Source organism: Sabethes cyaneus, chromosome 2, assembly GCF_943734655.1.
Source record: "Sabethes cyaneus chromosome 2, idSabCyanKW18_F2, whole genome shotgun sequence".
Lineage (NCBI taxonomy): Eukaryota > Metazoa > Arthropoda > Insecta > Diptera > Culicidae > Sabethes > Sabethes cyaneus.
In genome coordinates, this window is record NC_071354.1 from 25,170,872 (window position 1) to 25,189,663 (window position 18,792).

The window sequence follows — 18,792 nt, forward strand, 5'->3', positions numbered from 1 at the left end:
AATGAGCCAATTACTGAATGCATCAGAACTTTTTCGAAGGTGGATGAACTGTTTAATTTTGGTGAACCAACGCACTTGTTTGCGCACAAGCTGCGTAGTTTGGATTTTATTTAACTTAAGTTTTATTCATGTAGACAGATTCAAGGTCAGATGAATTATCCCAAATAAATAAATAAATAAATTGCGGTTGACGACATTGATATTAGGTGATTTTGATCAACTTAGGCAAAGAGAAACAGGTGCGGCCATGTAGACTGAAGTTTTTGGAGCGTCTTAGTTAGCGGTCAGGTAGGTCGAGTGTTAATCCAGCAGCGAAGCTTACTGCTCTTGAGGGGCAACGCGAAAGACAGGACATGGGGTACCCGGAAGGGACCGCTTGTGACCACTCAGTCGTCGCGGCCCGCGGCATCTCAACAACCCTATCCGAAGCACGCAAAATAGAAACTTGACGTCAACGCAACCAGCGTCATCGAGTCATCCTGGCATCGATTATAAAAAAAAATGTAAGACGAGAAATGGTGTAAAAGTCGATATTTGCATATTCTGTATTCTAAATCTTGACCTAAATTAAATAGAAAACATTTTTGTGTAAAACGCTAGCTCAAATCAAAATCAGTACCAGATAACAATTGATCAGGGAGGAGAGAGAGGGAGACAATTATTTATCAGAGTAATAGATTCGAGCAACTTTTTACTGCATACAGGATAACACGTATCGTCAAAGGTGAACGTGTTCAAAACGAATTTGCTGAGGACTTCGAATTTCACGAAAATAATTGTTCAACAATGAAACTCATTTTTGATTAAATGGATTATTCAATAAGGAAAATTTTTCTTCAAACATGATGCCGGTAAAAACTAATAGTTAATTATGACCGCTGCAGGGCCAGGATCGTTGACTTTTTTACACCGCAATTGAGTGACTTTTATGTGAAGGACCTATCGTTTCAACAAAACGGCGCACCATGCTATAGCACTACGCGTGCCGAAAACTATTTGTCAAAAGAAACTTGCGGCAAACGAATAATTCCTCGCAATAAACCCGTTAATATTGGCTTGAAATGAAATTTTTACTGAGACTAGCCTAGAGTGTAAAGCGTACGTTGGAAGACCGTCGTAGAAAATACGACTGCGTCCCTCGGATGGATCGGGAAACTCCTGAGAACTCACCATTCGACAGTGTTCCGGGTGGTAAAGCCATTCAAGGAGACCCAGATGACTCAGCGGCAATCAGACCACGGCAAAAAACTGAAAACATGAACAGCTGACCTGGTGAAGACCAGGAAGACGTTCTGAGAGTCTGTTAAAGCGTTGGCCGAAACTATTGACTTTTTGGTACCGCAATTGAGTGCTCTTAATAGGGAGGAGCTGTAGTTTCAGAAGACAGCGCGACTTGCTACATTTATTGAAAGAAAGGTACGTTGGCAGAAAACTGACCAGGCCAGGAAAGTGTTTAGTCTGTTCAAACCGAAATTTCGATTCACGATACAGCGATGAAGGCCGATGTTTTCATCAGGTTTGGCCAAAAAATAATGAAGCGTGCCCGTCTCTATGTCTTCAAGACCCGAAAGACAGTGAACCGGAATGACAAATAAAACACGGTGGCCAAAAGCCGCACTAGGAAGCTGTACCGAGAAGCTGAGACCGAGGTGCCTAGCGATGGACGACGGGACACTTACATCAAGGCAAACAGGAAGCAGGTGCCGGGACAGGAGTTTTATATTGTCACATCATGGCTGGCCGTTTCTGAGGCGGTGAAGAAGGAGAAGATGGATAAATACGACAAAAAGTTTTGGTTTTGCAAGTCGTCTGTGGGTACGGCCAGCTTAACCATCCGTGCATCACAAGAGCATCTGCTGCCCTTCCTATGCACTATGGGCAAAAACGAGCAAAAAACGGACGCAATTAAGATACGGCCTGCAGGTTGATAAAATATAGGTGATCTAATGTAAAATTTTCAGGAGAATCACGTGGTGTCAACCCCTTTGCTACTTGCCATCTGGAAGTGCTCCGTGTTGCTCATTTTCCCATATTTTTAACACTTTTTTGCACTTATTGCACTATACCAAGCAAGGCTTTGAGAAAATAAAACTTAAAAACATAATAATTTTGTGTAAGGAAGTCTACAGAATCGAATTGGGATTATCCCATTTAGTTTAGAGCACATTAATTTTTTTGATTGGGTTCCCGTTACCAAACCGACGATACCAAACGGGAAGTCAGCCAATAAAATTAATGTTAATAATAAATTAATAAAATTAATAAAATTTTACATAAGATCACCTATATTTTATCAGCCTGCAGGCCGTATCTGAATTGCGTCCGTTTTTTGCTCATTTTTGCCCATAGTGCGCTGTTCTGGCCGGCATCCTGCCACTACGCACGGCAGTTGTTAGATTGGTATAGAGATAACAATACTGTTGGTATACAAAAAGACGTTAACCCACGTTAAGTTATGGAGAGGAGAGTCTTTATGGAGGAAATGTGATTTCCACCAGACGGTGCAACATATCATATCGTTCGTACCATAGTGTTCGGCGAACGGCGTGTGATGGACCTATGAATTGGCAGATAGTGCGATTTAACACCGTTGGAGACTATTTTTGTGGGGTTATGTGATATCTCTACACTGCGCCGATAAACCGTAGACGATTGAAACCTTGAAAACAGCATTCGCAACGATATAACTGAAATTGCACATTTAGATTAGACTTTCTTCGGCCAAATTGAGATCCAGTCTAATAAAAATGGCAAAAAGAATTATCTTTCATATAAAACCAAACTCTTGGCATTTAAGGTAAAATTAGTCATCATCGATTCTATAAATTTCAAAAGCAGTTTTTTTGTTTGAAACAAAAATTCTGTTCATAAAAATATATTCGCTGTGTTCAGATTGCCAAGAAGAACTCAGTGAATATATTAAAAAAAAACTTTTTTAGGCCCAAAAACTACTTCCGAAATTGGGCTTTTCGACGAAAACTTAATGACTGCTAAATTCCCGTTAACGCCATTTATCTGCGTTTTATTTTAACATAAAATACTGTGTTTTTAGGTAGACACCCCATAGTAATTTCACAAATAAAAAATTAAGAAAATCTTTATTATTGCCTATAGTTAGCAAACGAATGTTATTTAAAAGTTTCTTTTTGTTGAATTAAGTAAATCTCGGGTACTTTATCAAAAGAACGTAAGCAACAAGGAGAGATTCTCTTCTTGTCTCCTTTCTTCCGGTTATCACGGTGCTGCAAACGCACCTTAACCCAGCAGCTTTGAATAAATTGGTTGATGGCATCAATAGTTAGCTAAGTGTCAAGAATATTTTCTTTAATATACATTTATATCACCGAATCGGAATCGGAATCGGAAGAGAGGAATACCAAAGAGTCTCTCCTTGTTACTTACGTTCTTTTGAAAAAATTCCCGATAAGAAATGAGATCTTTCACATATTCAGGAGTTAAAAACAGCGTAAAAATGACAGCAAATCATAACATTTCTACTCACAACTTATACCATCATAGTAACTTTATAGTACACCCATTTTCTTCCAGAGCACTGTGAAAACGGAACACACTTTCATCTCGGTTCCAGCGAAGGCTAGGTTTGAGACATCAATTTGGAACATGAGAAGAAAGAGAAAGACTCTAAAAAAATCTTATCGACCTATTTTTACCTATGTAACAAAACTACAACCGTGTACAGAGCTAGTAGTAATAACTGTCAGTGTTTTTTGGACGTGTTTAATTTAAAATTGGTTAACCACAGATGTGACTGTATATTTGTTGTTCAGAGTGTATTCAAATGTCAAGCCAGTTAGCAAGTTTGTTTCGAATTTTCATTCGTTTAAGAGTCGTGGTAATCATGGACGCGAAAATGAAACTTGTGATAAGTCTGTTTTTTCCACTAAGTGATATGTTAAAGAAGTGGAAGCCACTCAGAATAAACGAAAGATTCATCGTTCGTACCATTAAGTGATACAAGGAAACCGGGTCTTGGAACATGCTTCTCAAACCTGGTCGTAAACGCACTGTAAGGGCATCGGAAGCCATCAAACGAGTAAGAAAGCATATTCGTCGGAAACCAGATCAGTCTGGACAAGTTAATGATGGCCAAGGAACTGAGAATTTCGCAGTCAACCATGAAGAATATTTCGAAAGATGATCTTCGATTGATTCAATACAAAAAACAACGGGTACACGGTTTGAGTGAAAAGCAGAAGGTTGCATGAATCGAAGTTGTCGGCAGCTGCCGATTGTGGAAGTGTTCGAACAAAAAAAAACGTTCCTGCTACAGGATAACCACAACCAACAAAATGGTCGGCTTCAAAGGTTCTAGAATGTTTCCAGGGTGACGGTTGCGGATATTTTTCCAAAAGCTTGAAGTTCTCATGGCTGTTTATTGAACCTGATCATCAAAATCAATATTAAATACTACATCAATAATGTTTTGGAAAGCTATTTGCTTCTCATCGTCAAAAAAACACTGCAAGAATGCACAATACTGCTTCCAACAAGATTCTGCACCGTCTCACCTGGCGAAAGCTACACAGACTAGATGTAAGGATAATTTTCTGGATTTTATTTTTTCCAAAATACTGGCCTGCCTCTTCGCCTGTTTTGAATCCTCTCGACTTCTATACATAGGATTACATGCTAGGCAAACTAGGGAGCACCAAGGATTAACTCTGGATACTTTTAAGCAACGTTTGGAGAAGATTTGGGTTGAAATACCTCATGAATCCTGAGTCAGGATATCGTGCATGCTAGCTCTAAAGCTATTCAACAACGAATGCGACTTGTAATTAAAGCAAAAGGGAACAGATTTCCTGAAAGTTTTTCAGAAAGTGTTCGTTTTTATAGAAATACACACAGGGGTTTAATGAGTTAACAATAAAATGCTACCTAAAACAGCATAAGAGCATAATATTTATTTTTTGTGTGGAGGGGAAAGTGAAAGGGAGGGGTTATTGGTAGCTAGGCTTAACTAGTAGTCGTTGTAACTGCTATCTTTTGTCCAATGCTGGAAGGTGCATGGGTCGAACCAAGCTATAATCTGAGAATATAACCGGAATCTAACCCACAACACCCGCCAGCAGGCTTGTCCAGCACTCAGTGAACTTATTTTGCTCTTTTAACTGTAGCACCAACTGTAGCCAAGCAAAATTCGAAAATATTATATATAGGGCATTTATAGAGTAAATTATTATCCATAAGATTGCTGAACTAAGTATTGCTCTATCTTTAGTATTTACGATACACTCCCAATTCACACTGGCTGGTGCATCAAGGCGCTGGACAAAAGGAGACTACGCAACCCCATTGTTAAAGTTTTTAGAGTTGTTTTTATACACACAAATTGTGCCTCTTCCTCCGTCAACTACCGATCGAGAAGTTTCAATCTAACTTGTTTTTACTGTCAGGACGACGACACTATGCAGGCCCTCATGACTTGCAAAGTACTACGCGTGACGATATTCGTCTGTCAGCGTGTTAGCCGCGATTCTCAGCGCGGGTCTTCGGAGAAAGGCTCCGTTACTATGAAATAGACCAAACTCGTGCTTTTAGTCTTTGATCTTGTGTTCAAATGCTATATTTGTTAATGTTACTATTTAATTATAATCCTGCATTGATAAGGTAAAATAAAAACCTTACACTATGTACACAGTGTCGTACCTTACACTAATGTTACGAATAAAAACCATACACTATGCTAAAAATGTATTTAAATGTACGAGTGTAATGAACTGAAAGTTTGATTGATTAATAATTGTTCATATAACGAAACCATCGTGTTAAAAAAATATATATTTTACTAGCAAATCAGGTAGTGGACTGTAGTGAGAATAAAAAAACAAACCAATGACGTTTATCAGGTAAACCGAATCGTTGAAAAACGAAAAACAAATTTTTACTGTGTCCACTATAATACACACCATCGAACACCCAGGAGATAATCTTGCGTATATGTATCGTAGAAGTGTTCAAAACCAACGGCAGTGTGGATAAAGGCAACCTGCAAAATGGAAGACAGCATACCACACGCATTCTCCTCCTAATCACTAACCGATTCGCCGGTTACCTGGGCTCCGAAGGCCAGAACGAGAGGCAAGCGAATGAATGATCGTAGCTAGGGCAGAGACAAACGGCTCAACTCCGTTCCGTTGGCGCGCAGAGCGGCAAAAATTTACGCGCTCGAAACGGTCGAAGCAGTAGCAGCCAAGCACTAGGGGGAAAGGGAAACGGAACCCAAGATAGATTTATGTTTCCCTTCTAATGCTAACAAACTTTTTATTCGGGGTCATGGTCAGCGACGAACTTTTTTCCCCCAGTTTGGTACAAATTCGTACGCTTCCATTCCACGGTGCGTTAGCAGATGGCTCCAAAAAAACGGGTGTATTAGATACTAGAAAGAAATAACAATAACAATTTAGTTATTGCAAAGCTAACAGAGAATGGTGGTCGTAGACGGGAACACCTCCGGTAGGCAAATATTTATCCAGCTTACAGGAGCTGAAGTTCGACAGCTAATTAACGTGTATCGGTTGGTTTTGGTCGCGAAAGCCGGCGAGCGATGGAGAACGATCTTACGACAGGTGAAAAAGATAAGAAACATTTCTCGTTTGAGTAACAAACCGGCAGCACCGGCTGGCTCTGACTGGTTTTCAAGGTCGAGCGAGTGAATGTTTGCATGCGTAGCTGGAATCAAGCGGATTTCGAGTGATTTATCCGAATAGAAATTTAACGTTCAACGATAAAAAAATGAAAAATAGTGACAGATATTTAATTTACTGCTGGAATGAATGTACTCACTTTTCTCTAGCTTGTGCATCCGACGGCACCGTTGTAGCTTTGCCTTTAGCATACATTTTGATAACTCGCAACTTTCAACGCTTCTCACTAAACAGGTCGAACTCTTCGGCTCACACACGCACACTTATTTTCGTTATCTAATTTATGGTACACTCAAATTCACACTCGCCAGGTTGCTCCTCGCGGGGACGCACATGCACACGCTGCCAGCCGGAAACTGATCTCTTTCCCGTGCTTTCCCGTGCAAGCTGTAACAGCAACTATTCACGTTTTACCCGACTGTAATGGGGTAGTAGTAGGTACTAGTACTAATTTCACTGAAGTTGATTGTTGCTTGGTTTTCTTCCGATGACGGATTCCGCTGAAAAGATAAAAGAAAACAATACATTAGAGTGGGACATTCATTTTCCATTTCGCTATCTTTGCTTGATTTAATCTTTGTTGGAAGAATAAACAAACTTTACTGTTTTCGATATACAGTCGACTTTAAGACAGAAGTGAGGACAAAATCACTTCAATTCAATTCAATTTACAAATGTTTTAAGCTAGACAGTGACCCTGAACGATTTTATTAAAAAAATTAAATTTATTGTTCAAATAAATAAAAATCCATCATCACTCAACTGAGTGATTGCCTTTCAAATCTAATTTGCAGCAAGTTTGATCAACAAACATTGTCAAAGCCCAGCACAATGTATATCACTGTAATAATCCAGTGACTGACCAGATACCGTTAGTTACGATTTCATAAGATTCTCATTGCACAAATTGGCAAACAAAATTTAATCATCCACCAACAAACCATATTTACTCATGTACAGAGAAATGTCATCGTTTTAAACTCTCTATATTTCGCCGCAAAAAAGACAGTTCCTCTAATAGTTCAAGCTCCCAGCACCGAGCACAGGGTATCGAAAAATACATACAAAAACCAAGAAAACACAAAAACAACACAAAGCACATAGGCTGCACACTCTGCCAACCCTGCCAACCGGAAGCAAAAGCATGTTGAAAAAGGATATACACTGGAAAGGATCGGTAGCTCGAGGGTTGTAACGCACACACAGACAAATCAAACCGACTACCCTGCAGTGTGCGCCTGTATGCGTGATTGCTTCTCCGTTTAGTCCACCCAACGGATGGTGTGCAGGCAGGCAGGCAGGCAGGCTGTCAGGCACGGGGAAAAAATATAGAAACCAGTTATCCGATTGCGGGAGGACGCGCGTGCGGAAAACTGTGCCCTGATGATGTACGAAACGGTCACTTCTAGCTTGCTTGCGGCATGTTGGTACATGGCCCATCGTCATCGTCATCACCACCATCAATGATCATTGATTGCCGTCGACGTCGCCGTTGTAACACAAACCAACCCAACGCCAACGCCGGGAGCGGAAAAACTAGCACAAACTATCGAATCAATGCACAACCGAACGACACAGCCCCGTCCTCCCCTGGCCTAGGCAAAAGCAGGCAGGCAGGATGCCTTTTGATGTTGATATCTTTTTTCCCCGTTTCACCACTGCCGATGCTGATGCTGACTCGGTCAGAGGCTGAAAACCCTCCGGCGCGGTCAAAACCGGGCAATGTTTGAGAGTTCGTTCGGGTAACACTACACATGATGATCGACACTCGACACAGCAGAAGTTAAAGTTTGCCTGCCACAATTGATTACCAAACTACGATACAAAGGATGGGAATCGAGATGGAGGATACGTAGTTGCCAAATCCGATAGTTACGGAAATCATGAAGTATCGAACACTTCAACTGGTCCATGAATGGGATAGTTTAACTTGTTATTTTCAGCCAGTAACATGCTCTTCTGATTGAAACATCATTCTGCCTTGTAGTTGATTGATTAAATCATAAAACGTAAAACGTTTTTCATCGATAAAACTGTACGAGTCACCCATCATTCTAATGTAGGTACTCCAAGGAAGTAATCTTGGACCGCTATTCTATTTTGCTCTTTTTGACATAAGACTATAGAAATATATTTTATTCACGTACAAATGGCCCGAACTTAAAATTTTATGGTTTTCTTCCCACAGGTAATGTTTATGGATCATGGTCATCTAATCAAAATTTTTGATTTTCTCATGTATCACTCAGAACTCAGTAGCATTCATAAAAGTACCAACGAGTACGAAACGAAACGAGTACCATGAAAGCAAAATGCTCGTTCGAAATCAATGACAATTATAATATAACTCTATTATGTAAGAGCTTCCTTGTCTATAACCAAAACCAGACCCCTGACAGGACGCCATATTTTCGTAGTAAGAATCGCAGCCCGCTCTCTACACATTTTGTACAAAACTGAAACTTATACATGTGCCAGCTAAGCTACAGCTGGTGCGAGCACCTCATGAACACTCATCCGGGGCAGGATTTGTTGTGGGCCCGAATAAGAAAAGGCCAACATCAGTGTTTAAAATTGGTGATATATGTCAGTACCCTGGTTAAAACCACAACGCCCCAGTCTCTATTAAGCAACAGAGTGCGCATCGTTCGATGCATATACGCAAGCGCTCTCTGTTGACTATTTTGTATGTAAAGTTTATTTGCGAGATTTCCATATAAAACTGTATCCTAAAGTGAATACTATATTTGTATATTTCAATATAATTTTAACCCTCTAGCGCCTAAGTTTTTTCTAAATAGGACATCACACGAACCGTTGCTTTTCAAGAAATGGCCCTTTTCTAGTGGTAGTAAAATCAAAATTACTCACTTATCTATGTTTACCTACATGAAAAACAATCACTAATCACATTTTATTTGTGGTACAATTACTCTGTTATACTCGTGACTTATGTTCGTGACTTCTGCCTAATTTTGATAAAAAACAAACTTTTTCTCCACCTCTCCATTTGATACCGTACGAGAGCCGGGAGCTGAATATGTTTGCGACAGAGTAATGTTACTGCACTGAGTAGATTTATTGTCGCGCAAAATTGGGCTGTTTCCGAAATGTACAATATGCGGTACAAAGTAACGACATCTGTTGTATTCAACAGGGAAACATTGATGGTTTCAAGCATATTCTCACGCATGGCGCATGATAAGACACTAGCGCCAACTTCTGTTCTTTAGTATCAGAAACTAGCGGCGGTGTTCAATTTTCATGATTTTTCCAATTTTACCACGAAATAAATGCCTCAAATTAACGTAATATATCAAACTTAGTACACTCAAGTCGCTTTTTACGCGAAGGATACGTCCCGCGTAAATCAAAACCGCGTAAATTCCTAAATTCGCGTAAAAAAACAAAATTTCGCATAAAAAAAACTTTGTGGATTTCAACACTACGCGAAAAAATAGACGTTTTGAGCACATCCGCGTAAATTCTGAAAATCGCGTAAAAAACGCGTAAATTCCGAAATTCGCCTAAAAAACCGCGTAAATTCCGAAATTCGTATAAAAAGCCGCGGTTTTTTACGTGATTTTCGGAATTTACGCAGATGTGCTCAATTAGTCTATTTTTTCAAGAAACGTTGAAATCCACAAAGTTTTTTTACGCAATTTTTTTTACGCGAATTTTGGAATTTACGCGGTTTTTTTAGGCGAATTTTGGAATTTACGCGGTTTTTTACGCGAATTTCGGAATTTACGCGGTTTTTACGCGAATTGATTTACGCGGAACGTATCCTTCGCGTAAAAAGCGACTTGAGTGTATTTGAATGGATAGATTAAACTATAATGAGAAGGTATGAGGAAATATTAATATATAAAAATGAACTGTCATCGGTTTATGTGGATTTAAAGAGAAATGCCTCTAAACCGTCAAAAGGCGGCCTTGGCCACCAGAGGAGAGGGTTAAGTCGCAATGATACCTGATGTTTAATTTAAGCACTCTCTATAGGCATACGAAAGCTTATAGCAGCGAACGGGAGCGTGCGTTCTGCTGATTAGAGATGGTCGGGTAGCGGAAAATTTACCCGAAACCCGCACCCGTACCCGTACCCGCCGGGTACGGGTCGGGTTCGGGTATTGAAAAAAAATAATTTGCGGGTTCGGGTCGGGTACGGGTTTTTAATTTTTGGTTTTGAAACCGGGTACGGGTCGGGTCGGGTATCCATTGACCTCATTTAACACTAAAAATTGTCGGGTACCCGGACCCGTACCCGTGCCCGACGGGTTGCGGTCGGGTTCGGGTATCAAAAAAAAATAAACTTGCGGGTTCGGGTCGGGCACGGGTTTTTATTTTTTTTCTCAACCGGGTACGGGTCGGGTTCGGGTATTCAAATTTTCATACCCGACCATCTCTACTGCTGATAGAGTGTTCTCTGGTTGTGTTAGTGTGGTGTGTTTTTCCCCAGTTTGACAAATTCTGTAACAGCACAGTGGGAAAACCATCAATAGCAACAACAAAACGCGTGTGCGCAAGGAGTTTCCAATAAGGCGTATAAGTGTGTAACAATCAGAGATACTCTTGTAATCATTTACGATAATCAATACAATAATCAATGATAATCTTAATTAATCAGGCAATCAGTATAACGGGTGACAACTAAAATTTTGGAATTTTTTTTCTCAAGCTGTCAAAAAAAGACAAAGGTACATGAAGAAGATCTGATCTACCGAAATTAAAGATACATCATCCATTGTTGAAAAAAAATGTACATTTGAAAACGGTCCGTAATCGGCTGTTTGGCGAAGCTTTCTTTGACGTCGAAACGGGAGCGTTGTACGGCCGTCATGTCAACTTTGCGAATGCGTCTCTTGATTCTACCAATCAACTTTTTGCAATTCGTGGTTCTCCAGTTATTTTTGTACACCAAGGAACTCAAAATCCCGAAGAAATCTTCGATTGGGAGCACTGACACAGATTTTTCGGGTCGTGGTTTTTGGGTAAAAATGGGATCGAATGGGCATTCAGGAACGATTGTGTTTTTTTGGCGTAATACGATAATACTCTATCCGGCCAAAAACCTTTATTGTTCATCTGCATGATGTTTTTGTAGAAACGGGATCAAAATTTTCTTCAAATATTCGTCTGCTGCATTTTAATTGAACGCCAAAACAGAGGGATTGTTGTTGAAGAAACGAGAAAGAGAACGATGTCCTTCTGCGCCCATAATTTTGGCTAGTCTTCCACTACCTTGCTTACGAATAGTTGTTGGGCATCTTAGGATATGGTAAACAGTCGAAGCCGCAACATATTCGCTTTTTAAATGTTGTACCGTATACTTTTTGCCGAGATTTCTGTTGCAGTTCATAGAAGTGTACAATGCGCTCCCGAAATGCTTCTTGTTTAGACGCCATTTTTAGCAAAACAGGGCAAGCATAAACAAAACAAAAAATATTAACAGAAAGAGGAGAGAGAGCTAACACATACATACTCTCATTTCTCTTTGAGCTCGTTTGTCATGGGTATAAACGTCCTGTTGAGAACTTAATCCTTCTTTATCGACAGACTTCGCAGCCGGCTATTAGAGTACAGGACAATTACGGGGCTAGTGCAACGATCCCACTGACTCTATAACAGCACCTCCCAGCCGAGATTCAAACATCCGACGACTGGCTTGTTAGGACAGCATCGTACCCCGAAACTAACTGGGTGTTTTTTTAGAGGAAGTGTTTATTGGGCGTGTTTATTTGAAAATGGGTTAATCACATGTGCGACTGAATATTTTTCGTTTAGAGTGTATTAAATATTAACACAGGTTGTAAGTTTATTTTGAATTTTCATTCGTTTAAGAGTCGTGGTAATCATGAATGCAAAAAGGGAACTTGTGATAAAGCCGTTTTTGAGAAATTTTCGACCGTGCGATATTTTAAAGTAGCTAAGACCACTCAAAATAAATGAAGGATTTATCTTTCGTACCATCAAGCGATGCAAGGAAACCGGTTCTTGAAACATAGTTTTTAAACCTGGCTGTAAACGCACTGTAAGGCCACCGGAAACTAGACCAATCTGGACCCAAATTGGCCAAGGAACTGAGAATTTCACAGTCAACCATGAATAATATTGTGAAAGACGATCTTCGATTGATTCCATACAAAAATATAGTTTGACTGAAAAGCAGAGGGTTCAAAGAGTCGAAACAATCGGCAGCTGCTCAAGTGGCGCACTGATAGTGAAGTTCTGTTCTCGGACGAAAAAAACGTTCCTGCTACAGGATCACCACAACCAACAAAATGATCGAATATATACAGCACATTTTTCTGATATTCCTCGGGACAAAGTGGCTGTTCAAAGGGCCCAGATTGTTTTCAGGGTGATGGTATGGAGATGTTTCTCCAAAAATTTGAAGGTTCCATTGGTACTCATTGAACTTGGTGTTAAAATCAATACTAAGTATTACATCGATAATGCATCTAAGAACCATTTGCTTCCTATCGACAAAAAACTACAAGAATGCACCATACTGTTTCCAATAAAATTCTGCACCGTCTTACCAACCGAAAGCTTGATAACATAGGCTTGGTGAGGACAATTTTCCAGATTTTATTTCTGCGAAAGTGTGGCCTGCCTCTTTGCCTGATTCGAATCCTTTCGACTTTTATGCATGGGATTACGTGCTAGGGAAACTAGGAAGCACCAAAGGATTGACAGTGAATACTTTCAAGCAACTTTTCGAAAAGATTTGGGATGAAATGCCTCAAGATATCTTACGTGTCAGCGTAACGTTTTTCAACTGGTCTTTAAAGCAAAAGGTGAAAGATTTGAATTGGACAACACTCAAGTCTTTTTTACACATGGTATACGTGGCGCGTAAAGGAAAATCGTTTAAAAAATCCGTGTTAATTCGGAAAATGTTATTAAAAAAGCGTTAATTCAATGTTTTGGTAATTTTTAAAGGCTTTTACCGGTAAGAACAGTCAGACTCAACTTCCATTTTAGCTGATGGACAAAGCAAAAGACGGCAAGGATTTTTGAAAAATATTTCTTTATCACAATACCAGGTATATAAATATGAAACCAAGTTTTTGCTATTAGCTGACTCTAACTGACAATGTAATCCTCATGATAATACAATATTGACAACATTGCCTTTTTTAGAAAGCTGGCAAAATATTTCAACTCAAACAGAACAAGGTTGACTCTGCAGCATAGGTTTGAAGTGCTTTGATCATGTCGACTTTTGTGCCTGGAAAATATAGAATTTGTAATCAGCATTGATTCTCTGCAACCATTTTAATAAAACTGTTTCAGAATCGTATCGAATGCTTGTAGAAATTTACCACTGAACATTCTCTTGGAAAATCGCAGTATTTTGAGGTGGAGGTTGTTTCAAAAAAATTAAAAATGGTGATTTTGGTTAAAAATGGTGAAATGGTCAAGATATAGAGAGGCGATTTTTTTACTTTTCACCTGACGGGAAGAGCACCAATCTATTTCATGCATGTTTTACGTAAGAAAAGCATGTTTTTGATTTCCTTTCTAAGTTCATTTTTAATATGATCACATTTTGCTCGAATATTTTTGTTAAATTAGAGAAATCAGACAAATTGGAACGTTTGACGGGGCCTGCATCAAACTGGGTGAGTACCTGGATTTTTTTACATAATACTCACGAAATACATAGGAGTCATGAAAACGTTGATTACTTTATTGAAGTTTAAATTACAATCAGCGGATGGAATTTTACTAGCTTTGAGTTCGCGCAAAATGCATCATTGCATCGTAAACAGCATTGTTGTCCAACTCCGAAATAATTAACGCCAAATTCCTTTCCCTTCTCAATTGTACTGCATTGGCCAGCTATGTTATTATTGATCATCATTAAAATTGGATCAGCAGCAGCAGCACACTGTGAATAATTTGCTACCTCTGGGCATCATTATGATAGTTCTTTGTGAGATTCCAGCTGATTTGGCTCAATCGTGGACGATTGAACTATGCTGTGCTATTCAAGTGGTAAGCATGAATGCAGCATTTCAGAGTTCAAAATTATCTCATAATGTAAGGGTGCTGCATGTCTTCGCGTACGTTTTTGTCATGGAAACGAGAAAAAAACAGCATTAGACCCTGCTTTGATGCGAATTGCATTCAAACTATCACTGAGCATGAATATTTATGGATATTTATCGACGAAAAATAACGTAAGTATCCAAGCAGCATACTTTCGTCATATTGGATTTCATCAATTTATTTATAATAACTAAGACTAGTCATAAATGGATTGTTGCAACCAAATGTGATGAAAGTGTGCTACTCAAGTAAATCTGGTTTTGAATATGACGAAGAGAATCTGCTGATCACTCACAGTAAGCAAAAGCAAAGCAAAGCCTAAGTGCTACATTCCGTTATCGAAACTTAACCTTTTTTATACGACAGACTTCACAGACAGCTGTTCGAGAACAGGACAATTGCGGAACTAATGCTACGATTCTATTGACTCTAACAGCCTCTGCCAGCGGAGATTCGAACGTACGACGACTAGGTTGTTGGACCAGCATCGTACCTCGAGGCCAACTGGAAGTGACTCGCAGTAAGTACCTACTTGAAATTTTGCGCTATGATTTAAGTTACTTCTACTTTTTAGAGGAAATTGGAAAACTCATGCACACGGTTTGATGAATACACATCTAGACTTTTGTAAAGAATTGTGCTGCGTCCATGATAGACGAAAAATCTTGCATATGACAAAATCAAAAAATAACTCCGGGGTTTAAAAGATTATACAGAATCTGTTAACATACTGAAAACAACAGATTTGCACTTTAATATTAATTTTGGATAAAATTTTGATCAAGATTTTGAATGTGTATCGCCACTGCAACGAACCGTGCGAAAAATAATCAGATTTGTTTGAACAAAAAAGGCATCCCGTACCAAATTCAAGGTGGTACTGTAACTACACAAAACTGTAAAAATTATAAAGTTTAGTTCATTTCATCCCATCCCGCACACAACATTTATCCAGCAGTGCATTCTCGTTTGTAAGTGTCGTGAGTATGCTTATAACTGACGAGTTTATTATTATAGCTTCGACCATTGCTTCCAACCTTTTTATTGTTTTGTTCTTTTTAATGATCTCATGAACATAACTCATCATTTGGAAAGGGCACCTGTTCCTCGGCAACAGCGCGTAATGAGACAAGCCGATCATAAAACTTTCAAGTTATAGCATATAATCACCCTTCAGCTCCTGCGTTTTGTTTTTTTTGTCGTCCCGGAAAATACAAATAATTCCATCGCCTTGAATGGTTTGCAATCATGTCCAACATAATTTTTTAAACTGCTTGTTGTACTTTTCAATCTTTCGTACAAAACTATAAAACTAAACCACTTAAGTAGATTTTTCAAGGCAGTAAAAACGATAAACTGAAGAGACTTTCCCGACCGACTCGACATCTCGACAGCCTCATTTCTGATCAAGCTGAGCGTGTAAATCGTAGATTACGACCTTAACATCACGACTTGAATAACGATCGTTTCCTGTGTGCACACACTCAGCTGAAGTTTCCCCTCTGTTCCCAGCAGCAACAGCAACAGCACCAGCAACTTGCATACAGTGGCTGCCTAATGTTGGCGATGTTGCGCATCGGCCGACACGGCAGACCCACGCACACAAAAGTTCAATGGTCCGAAACGGCATCAATTAAATGTTGCGAAAACAAGACGCATTATTATTATGGATCAGCTGTTCGGTACGGTTATCGTAGAAAGCTAGAGAATATAACAACAACTACTACTACCGGAGGTGGATACCGTCAGTGTAACGTAACAGTTAAGACAAAAGCGGCCTTTTTTCAAACAGGACGATGATTTCGTTTCAAAGTCCCGGAAGGAGTAAATCATGCTTGCTTATGAATGGAAGGTCAAAGCTGTATTATTCCTAGCTCAAGTAATATTTATAAATTCAAATTAATCTTACAACTTCTATATTCAATTTGTTTCTAAGACAAAAAAAGTTTAGTAGCTCTTTGCCTATTGTTATTGATTTACTTGAAAAATTTAAAGGTTCAAAAATAGTGGCGTCTAATCTAGACCACTTTTGGAAAAACTAAGTATGCAAAGTTGCTTATTTACATGATCTTTTTATGCACACTAAGTTTCATTGAATTCTGAGATGGTCATGCCAACCTCTGGTCGAATTGATGTGAAATCCGTCCATCGCTAGTTGTTTGTTCGACAGAAAAATTCAGAATTTTGAAAGAATTATTCTTGTTTGAACAGGGTGTCGACTCAAATCCAAAAATAAAATTCCCTGACTTTCCCTGATTTTCCCTGATGCTTTAAATATTTTTCCCTGACCCTCAAAACTCGAATATCAAGCTTATTTGGGCGATTTCTGGCTTAAGTTCTTAACCCTTTAGCGTGGTTTATGCGAGCTGCTGAAAACTAAAGGTAGATTTCTTCATGTTTTAAGAACACATATCAAAGATTCTTAACCTATTTCTTACCAGCGTTTCGAAAACGCCCTCTTCTATCGAGTCTAGGGAAAGTTATGCTTGAGGTATCAACTTGAATCCAAAGAAACAAAGATTGAGAAATAATCTAATCGACCTGTTTTTGCACAATGCTTAGATGTTACATACAACAAAATTACAGCCGTGTAAACATAACAAATCTTGCTCATTTTCAGTCAGCTCAAACTAGTAACTTTGCCGCTGGCAGGTGGACACATGTCTGCGGGTTTTCAGTTAAACTAAAAAAAAACTTTCCTGGAAGTTTCAGCTTGTTATCTTTGCTGCAAAAAGTATGGGGTTAAGGAGATGATTCCCCAAAGAATTCCCCAAAGAATTTTTTTTTAACGAGTTGGGAAATCTGCTGAGCGCCTTAGAAGATACGGTACTATCAGACACCTGAGAAGATACCTCAGGGAGTGGGGTTTAGGTATCCCGACCCCCCTAATGGGGTGTGAGGATCCCGACCCACTAAAACCCTACTCGAGTCTCCAGCCTCAATCCCCCCTGTTGTTAGAATGTATTGTTAGAAAATGTCCAAATGGCAAATATTTCAACCCTCAATGGTGGACAGTATGCAAAGTTAAGACTAAAGCTGTGTGTCATGTTTTCGGATTGCAACTATCGAGGCTTGAGAGCAACATCGACTCGAAGGTAGTTCGGTGGCCGGCCGTTCGGTCCGATGACCGTATATGGGTATTGAGAATTAAGGCAAATTCTTCAACTACAGCTTAATCAACGTATAGTCACCAACAAATCATAAATTCGATGATACCAGGGACGAATTGAACCGCCCAGTTAGCTTCGAGGTAAGATGCTGATCTAACAAGCCAGTTGTGTTCGAATCTCGGCTAGCCGGTTTTTGTTAGATAGAATCAGTAGGATCGTTGCACTGACCCCGTAATTTTCCTGTACTCTAACAGCCGGCTTCGAAGTCTGTCGATAAAGAAGGATAATGTCTAGTGACGGTTAATGCTCAAGACTTTGCTTTGCTTTGCTAGGGACGAATTCTATGACAGGTTCGAAAGGATTTATGGGGTGCGCACAACTTGAAAATTCAAGACTCTAGCTCCCAGAGCGATCCTGTTTAACCCATTAAGCTCCAGACTTTTCCCAGCAGGGATAGAAAGTTGAAACTTTCAGGAAAATTCTCTTTTAGGTCAACTAAGAAAAAACCACTGACATGTATTTTTAATTTTGACCCCGTGTCCCGCAACGCTACGTTGCGAAAACGCAACGCTGGGCATTAAGGGTATACCGTTTTTGCATACCTGCAATATTATGCATATAAATGCTTCATACTTTTTAACCGTTAAATCAAATTTGGAATTTTTTTTTGTGATTTTGAGTATTAATAAAGATTAAATGAACGGCTTAGAGTATTACATGTTATGTTTTATGATTGTTATCAAAACATTTGGGTTGGAGACCATTTTTGCACTAGACGCATAGTATGCAGTTTGAATGCTAAATGCATGTCATCGCAGATAATTAAATGCCTACCAACACGTTCCGGAAAGGTTGTAACATTAAATTTAGGTCCATGAAACTGTCGTCGCCATCACTCAATTCCTCCAGATATTCCGGAGGCAAAGGTACTTTAACAATTTTATTACGCTCTTATC

At 39.3% G+C, this 18,792-nt stretch overlaps 1 protein-coding gene across 4 annotated transcripts in view; it reads right to left on the bottom strand.

Annotated features, from left to right (window-relative positions):
* LOC128738144 (single-stranded DNA-binding protein 3) overlaps positions 1-18,792 on the bottom strand; it is a 106,472-nt gene that overhangs the window by 54,665 nt on the left and 33,015 nt on the right. For all 4 annotated transcript variants that reach the window (XM_053833034.1, XM_053833030.1, XM_053833033.1 and 1 more), the window contains exon 3: positions 6,808-7,168. In XM_053833034.1, coding sequence (XP_053689009.1) covers positions 6,808-6,863 — 56 coding nt within the window. In that variant the 5' untranslated portion in view covers positions 6,864-7,168. The remainder of the gene's footprint in view (positions 1-6,807; positions 7,169-18,792) is intronic.